Here is a 7351-nt window from a genome sequence, read left to right as displayed (position 1 = left end):
GTGGACGAGGTGTATACAAGCTGAACAGACTGACCAGGACAGACAAAATTTCCACAAACACAAAGTTCACATTACACAAAACACAGCAAACGTGAAGACTGTACCTGAAGTTGATAGGCCATTTCTGACTCCGCCTTCTTGGTGTTGACCTCTACATCATAGGCTGCCTTTTTCAGCTCATAGTCTCTCTGGGATTTTGCCATCTCAATCTCATTCTTGTACTGAGCTGAAACTTTCTCCTGCATCGCGTGGGCCTCCTGTATGTAGAATGTAGCAGGACAGGGAAAACAAGAATGTTTGGTATTTCTTTTCTACTGATGGCTTATTCTCATTTTCAGATTATCCATATGAGTAAATAGGCAAAAACAAAATAGCTCATTTTACCTTCATGACAGCATCTCGTTTGTATTGAGCCTCTCCGATCCTGGCATCCCTCTGCACCTGGGCTGTTCTGGCTTTACCAAGGGAGTGAAGGTAGTCCTGCGAGAGAGCGACATAGAGAGAGAGCAAGGGAGGGAGTGCATTAGGCAAACAAAACCAAGAGATGGTGTGGTTACTACTGAAGCACTTAGACCTAATTCATCACTAAACTATGAAGTGGTTGAGTCAGAGACAGTGAGTCAATATCAATCACCTAAGTGCATTACTGTAGCAAAAAGAAAATCGAATGAGACTAAAAGCTTTTATATAAAAAAAAAGATACAGGCTCACAGTGACACTTCAGATTCCTGTTAGTGTTTTTTAGTGTTTGCCGTCGTGTTTTAAGCATCAGATTTTTGTCACTAGCACTGGCTGAAAATTAACCTAAACAGACACTGGGCCCTATTTTAACAATCTAAGCGCACAGCATGAAACACATGTCGTTTTTAGGGCATGTCCAAATCCATTATTGCTAGGTGATTTTTTTTATTGTTTGTTGTTTTGATGTATGAGTTTTTACTTTAATGATAAGCGAGGCTGCTGTCAGTGCATCCCGATAATAATAATAATCAGGGATGTTATGCTGCTGTACCTCGTGCATAAATGCGCACAGCGTCTTTCTTAATGGGAGACGATTCACCCTATTTCACCCATCTGCAACCCACCCGCTCAGAACGTTAATTTTTATAACCAGACCCAATCAATCCGCTAATATAGTTGCAATCTGCACATCACTAGAACCGACCTATGCAGGCGCATCTTACTGTCTGAATAATGCGCCCTTTAAATAGCAGTGATAAACTGCGCCATTGACTTTAGACCAGGTTTTCGTTGATCAATGACACAATCGCTTTCTGCTACCTCAAGAAAGCCATGTGTCAACAATGTGCCTGACCAAACCTCATCTTAAGACCAACACTCCCATTGGCGCACAGATGAGCGCAAGTACTACTTACACAACATGGAGCATCACCGTGAAAATTACAACTTTGTCGGTTGGAAATAGGGCAATAAAACAATAACAATAATTATTGCAATATAATTTTTTCAATAACAATATAACAAATGTTCAATAAATATTCAATAAATGTTTGATTTTATTCACTTGAATCATACACAAATTAGGACTTAATTTTTTATTAAGATGGTTATTTTGTTGAGGAAAAAGGACTGAAAAAAAGCTTTTACTTAGTTTTACTCATGCATATGTGTTGAAAAAGATTTTATCATAATTGTTTTGAATGTTCTACCTCAGATTTGTGAAGTGATCCACTGTTTGGCATCAAGTGTTGAGCATAAAGATGAGTTTAAACCACAGTTAACCATCAGGTTTCTTCAACATTCCCTCAGTAGCAAAAATCAGCCTTTAAACTCAAAAGAAATAAAGATTTGATACTTATCGCGATAATTATCAATATGGAAAGATATGAAACTTTTTATCGTGATAACATTTTTGGCCATATCGTCCAGCCCTAGTTGGAAACTAGAAATAACACTTTTGCTGCGCTGTGTGCCACTTTGCGCCAGGTGTTAGAGAGGCCCCATAAAGTACCTGATCATCATGAACATCTTTGAGCGTATAGCTGACGACGCCAATCCCCATGTTGACCAGGTCAGAGGAGGCCACCTTAAAGACCTGCTCGGAGAACTTCATACGGTCCTGGTAGATCTCCTGTACGCAGAGAAGAGATATATACATCATAGTTATTACATACTGTTTATGGGAAGAAAATGTCAAGCAGATCCATTTAACGAAGTCAGTACACCGACCTCCACAGTCAAATGAGCAATAATGGCCCTCTGATGTCCCTCCAGAGTTTCTAGTGCAATATTGGAAATCTCAGCCTCCGACTTGCCCATAAACATTTGGCAGGCGGTGGCCAACATCTCCTTGTTCTGGCCCTGGATCTTCACCTGGAAAAATACAGAAAAAGTGAAAGAAAATGACATTCAAGCGGCAACTTCCTTGCCCTTATTTTGCTTACAGTAAATGAATATTTAAGCTGAACTGAATATGAATGCTATAAGTTTAAATATATAGTTTTGATGAGTGTTTTGATCTGGAAAAATATATTGCTGGTGTTTCTGTATTTTGAAAATAATCACCCATTATCTACTTACCCATTCCTCAACCCATAAATCTTTCATTCATCTGTCAGTGCCTGTATGTGCAACAACCTGTTTCTGTAGGCAGGCGTTGCTTTTAAATAGCAGCTGACCCTCTTCCTCGCTTTTTGGTGTCCATACAAAATATTTTAAATCAAGCTTTTTCACTCCATTTCATAAATACTTATGGTCTTTCAGTCATCCAATTCTCAAAGCATACCTGTGCAATGCCAGTTACAGAGACCGGGACACCTCGACGGGTGTAGACTTTGTCACTCTTCACATTTAGAGTCAGGGTGTTAAGTGTGATTCTGAGAAGAAAGGGTATAAAATATAAGGAATGGTGGAATTGATGAGACATAATATAACAAAGACCAAGAATGAAAAGGCAAAGCAAAAATAAACCAGAGGAAAATATATCAAGGATCAGCTACAAAGGGGACTCAAAACTCAAAAGATATCAGGAACACATGTCTCTTATCAACATTATTTATTATCAACATGTATTTCCTGTGTTCGTTGACCAGTACATAAAATCAGGCAGCTATGTTGTACTTAGAATAGAAAACTAGAGAATGGAATCACCTCTGGATCTTTTGAATACACGGGAGGACAAACACTCTTCCTCCAGCAATCATTAGAGGAGGAGAACGGCCAAAGCCTAGGAGGAAAGAGAGGAGAGGAGAACACATAACATAAACATTACACTATCATTCAGTTACAAATAGCTAGGCACTCATAGAGTTACTAGCTCAAGCACATTGTTCAAATCCTGTTTATTCTCGACAGTTTGAGCCTACATACTACAGCAAGCTTGAAAATTTTTAGTTTACTCCAAAGTGTTGTTCAATACAAGTTATCACAAGACATGTGATGATGAAATCACTCACATGACACAAGTTTTCTGGTCTGCTGTGCACAAGATTGTTCTCCTTTTATTACAGGGTTAGACTGACACAAAACGTAGTACAGTGACTTCCTGAAAGTTTGTAATCATATTACAGCATCACGGAGTCTGGAGTGTTTGATTATCCAACAGGAAATGTCTTCTACATATCCAGAGCTTTTGAGAGAACTAATCAAGAGAAATCAAGCAATAATCTTACCAGACACCACCATGGCTTCATTGGGTCCACATGTGTAAAACATCTTGATTCCTGATTTCAGGCAAAAAATTAATGTAAGACCTTGTCAAAGGTTGAACATTGGTATAGATAAGAAATGGACAGCATCATGTTTTCTTGGATATCACTGGGGTACATTAGGGTTGTAAAGGAATTGGTAAAATCGTAAAAATATATTAGATATATGAAACTAGAAAGCTGGATCCTAAAGTATAACGTTTATTTCTGTTATGTACCACTGTCCAATGTATCCACAAACATTATCAAGCAGACAAATACACAGCCCAGGTTTTTAACCCCATAAACATAAATTAAATACATTCTTCTGTGTTTCGTGTCAACCATAAAATAAGACATTCACACGTGTTCATATTTAAGCACCATGATCTCATCAGTTTGTTATTGGATCGATGGATTGTTTGTGTGTTAAGAGTAACGTTATGATGACAACTGACACATGTCTATGTCAATCATTCAAGCAAAACCCTTAATTATGCTTCTATATTTTCACAATGAACCAGAATGCTCCTCCCCATCCTGACAACCCTCAACACAGGGCAGTCAGGTCGGTATGACTACAACTCATTCCCCTTACGCAAAAACCTAACGAGCATTGCGTTGTCATATATTATTAATAGTCAGAGCAACATAAACACATCGAAGCTCGAAGAATAACGTCAGGCATACAGTATATTAAACGTAAAACCAAATAAATGTCCGCAAAGATAGCTAGCTCGCATGCTAACGTTAGTAATCTGATGAAAGGCAGCGGAATCGGCTCTGGGTTGATAACGTGTGTAATGTCACTGCGGAAAACACTCTAGTGTTTGTACAACAGCTATTACTTACAACTACACGATGTAACAAATCGACCTTGCCATTCCGTTTAACTTACCAATTTCCGGTCGATACAAAAAGCAATCCTTATTAGAGTAAATCGAGGTTGGTTGTCTGTTGCCACAGTCACGTAGTGAGCTATTTTTCGTCAACCGGAATGATAAAAATGTCTGTTTGGTCCGGGTGCACTGGCCACGCCCATCCTCACTACAATGATGACGTCTGTCTGCCACCATCTGGAGGTCAATAGTTACAACTGCACCTCCAATATTGTCCAAATCTATCTATCTATCTATCTATCTATCTGCCTTTTATTAGGTACACTTGTACATGTATATGATGCCTACAATGTTTTTTTGTCTTTTTGACACTATCACAGAGGTGGTACCGGTAATTCGGTGACATATTTTTGTACTGAGGTCAGATCATAGTTAGTGAAGTGTTACTATTCTGCCCTCTTACGTATGTAAATTGGAAGTATTAAAAAAATAAAGTAAAAACACCTCTCATACAACATAATGTAACCCAGTAAAACTCCACCTGTAACTATGACCTCAGTAATAACCATATCATTAAATATTTCACATTTCCAACAATGTCAACAAAAACTGAACTATCTATGATGTTTATAATGTTTTTGACACTATCATAGGCATCGCAGACTATTTCACATAGCCTAAATAACATTTTTCTAGTAGCAGTTTAGTTCATACTCATACATAATCCAATGTTAAATCTCTAATCTGATCATTATGTTGATATGGATGGTTTTGGATTCGCTCCACAGTTTTTTCATACTCCTTTTTGTCCAGGTCTTTGAGTCAGAGATGAATGAAGTTATTTCCCAAGGCCTCTTCCATCACTTTTGACGGCTTTGTTAGTGGTATCAGCAGGTTGTATTCTGAACTTGAACATTTTGTTTTATCTTTGGTTTACTTTCAAAGAGCTTCAGCATACATTTGCTGATCAGGGAGGTGTAGACTAGCTAACTGGCATCAGTAATGATCCAACTCTTTTGGTATGGCATTGTTTCTGGGAGGCCTGGAGCAATAAAGGGTATTATGTAGCTTAATACATGCATAGGCCTACAACAGACTTTATTATAAGGCTGTGTCAGCTCACTTTTTCTGGGAAAATCACACACAAACATAGGCAAATCCCAAAACCCCCCAATGTAATTACATACAGAACAGGAACTTGTGGTGAGGTTGTTTTCTTAATTGATGTTACCAAGCTAAACACACACACACACACACACACACACACACACACGCACACACACACACAAAATAAAATTATATGTGAATATATTTCCATCTGCAGAGTGATTTTACTTCATTGTCAGATTTCTCTGAAATGTGTCTTGCATCACTTGACAGCCATTCAGACAACCTGAGTCCGCCACTGATCACATCAGACATTAAGATTAAGCAGCTGCAGTGCAAACTGTTTAATCTCTTACACAAATACATGGGAAGAGACAAGAAAAATGGACTGGTTGGTTGCACTGCTCCAGAGCCCAGTGTAACATGACTACTGGCCTACTGAGACCTCAAACTCTTATTTAAGAGTTTGACAGAGTGAGGGAAAAAAATAGTTTTTTTTAACTACTAACTAAAAGGACCTTAAGCGAGACAGCTTTTTAAAACCCAGTTGTTTCCACACATCTGCGCCCCCTCTCCAGCAGAGAAGAGCTTGAGATGACTGACTTAATCTTGTCCCACCCTTGAGATGAAACTGAAATTCCTGCCATCTGTCTACTCTGCAGGGAGTGTTACAGCCAGGAGAGTGATTTAAAACTGCCTCTTGGTTATTCGCTTCTGATATCTGAAAAAAACCCCACCCTTTAATACATCTTCCTTGGTGTTTCTGGACACCAGCTGGCAGAATTTGGTCAATCTCTTTATCTGGTTTCCACTCCCTGATCTGCAGCAGCGCCCCACCTCCCGGTATTGGGTCCTTCTTCTCAGCCAATCCTCGCGCGCAGCAGCTGGACTGGGGTCTAGCCACGCCCGTTCCCCGGCCCCAGCCTCGTTCTGGATACGCTCCAACATTATAAATCCATTGTCCGACTCTCTTACACAAGTCTGCGGTCGGCGCATTGTGCCTGTCGAGTAAAACTCTTCTTCTCGTCGTTTTATAACTTCAGCATCTACAATGAGGGAAATCGTGCACATCCAGGCCGGCCAGTGCGGTAACCAGATCGGTGCTAAGGTAGGAAAATCTAGAGAAATCCTTTATTTCTTTATAAATAACGTTTTCCTCATACTATGGAAAAGCCTTAGGCTCATTATGCAGGACAAAACCTACCCCTAGAGCTAAATTCCATAAGTCTTGATTTAGCTGATTGTTGTGTAGCCTATGTACGAAGACAAAGGAATCCTTTTGTCTCATTGTGCAAAAAGAACATATCCCTTTTATACATATTATAACTTTGTGTATTTAAACACACCATTAAATCAAAAAATGTCACTCATACACATAGTAAAAGACCACCTTTGACATTTATTTTAAAGCTTTTCTGTCTGAATCTTGTGCACTGCGGTAACGGGTGGGTGTGGAGCATCGGACCCTGCTTTCTCTCACTGAAATAACGGTATAACGGGGTTCTTGTGTGTCGACAGGTTCTTTTTTTTTTTTTTTACACACATTTACGTCTGCGTCTCAACCCTGAGAATTCTGCTGACCTCAAGATATTGTCTGGGGGAAAGAAAGAAAAAAAGAAAATCAGTCTATTCTTCACTTGTCAGAGCCCTTCAGTCAGTGTATTCCGCACTCCTCTGGGTTCTTTGTCTTGCAGATATGGCTGGCATTTCAGACAATGAGTGGGAGCTGGGGGGGGGAGTCCTAGTCCCCCCCCCCCC

General features: G+C 39.5%; 3 protein-coding genes across 3 annotated transcripts in view; 1 reads left to right on the top strand and 2 right to left on the bottom strand.

Moving 5' to 3' along the window:
• LOC123967844 (flotillin-1-like) overlaps nucleotides 1-4658 on the bottom strand; it is a 14524-nt gene extending 9866 nt beyond the window's left edge. Inside the window, exon 1 of the mRNA XM_046044126.1 lies at nucleotides 4546-4658. The gene's annotated coding sequence lies outside the window, so the exon portion shown is untranslated. The remainder of the gene's footprint in view (nucleotides 1-4545) is intronic.
• The window catches only part of LOC123968054 (flotillin-1-like), a 6524-nt gene extending 1851 nt beyond the window's left edge, over nucleotides 1-4673 (bottom strand). Inside the window, exons 1-8 of the mRNA XM_046044527.1 lie at nucleotides 4546-4673; nucleotides 3633-3683; nucleotides 3112-3187; nucleotides 2747-2837; nucleotides 2191-2334; nucleotides 1973-2092; nucleotides 385-480; nucleotides 105-257 (exon numbers count right to left, since the gene is read on the bottom strand). Of these exons, the coding sequence (XP_045900483.1) occupies nucleotides 105-257; nucleotides 385-480; nucleotides 1973-2092; nucleotides 2191-2334; nucleotides 2747-2837; nucleotides 3112-3187; nucleotides 3633-3675 (723 nt within the window). The 5' untranslated portion in view covers nucleotides 3676-3683; nucleotides 4546-4673. The remainder of the gene's footprint in view (nucleotides 1-104; nucleotides 258-384; nucleotides 481-1972; nucleotides 2093-2190; nucleotides 2335-2746; nucleotides 2838-3111; nucleotides 3188-3632; nucleotides 3684-4545) is intronic.
• Nucleotides 4674-6542: 1869 nt separating this feature from the next.
• The window catches only part of tubb5 (tubulin, beta 5), a 4746-nt gene continuing 3937 nt past the window's right edge, over nucleotides 6543-7351 (top strand). The window contains exon 1 of the mRNA XM_046045337.1: nucleotides 6543-6701. Coding sequence (XP_045901293.1) covers nucleotides 6645-6701 — 57 coding nt within the window. The 5' untranslated portion in view covers nucleotides 6543-6644. The remainder of the gene's footprint in view (nucleotides 6702-7351) is intronic.

The sequence above is a fragment of the Micropterus dolomieu genome, linkage group LG03, assembly GCF_021292245.1.
Source record: "Micropterus dolomieu isolate WLL.071019.BEF.003 ecotype Adirondacks linkage group LG03, ASM2129224v1, whole genome shotgun sequence".
Taxonomy (NCBI): domain Eukaryota; kingdom Metazoa; phylum Chordata; class Actinopteri; order Centrarchiformes; family Centrarchidae; genus Micropterus; species Micropterus dolomieu.
The sequence above is the reverse complement of the archived record's forward strand: the minus strand, read 5'-3'. Positions and strand labels throughout refer to the sequence as shown.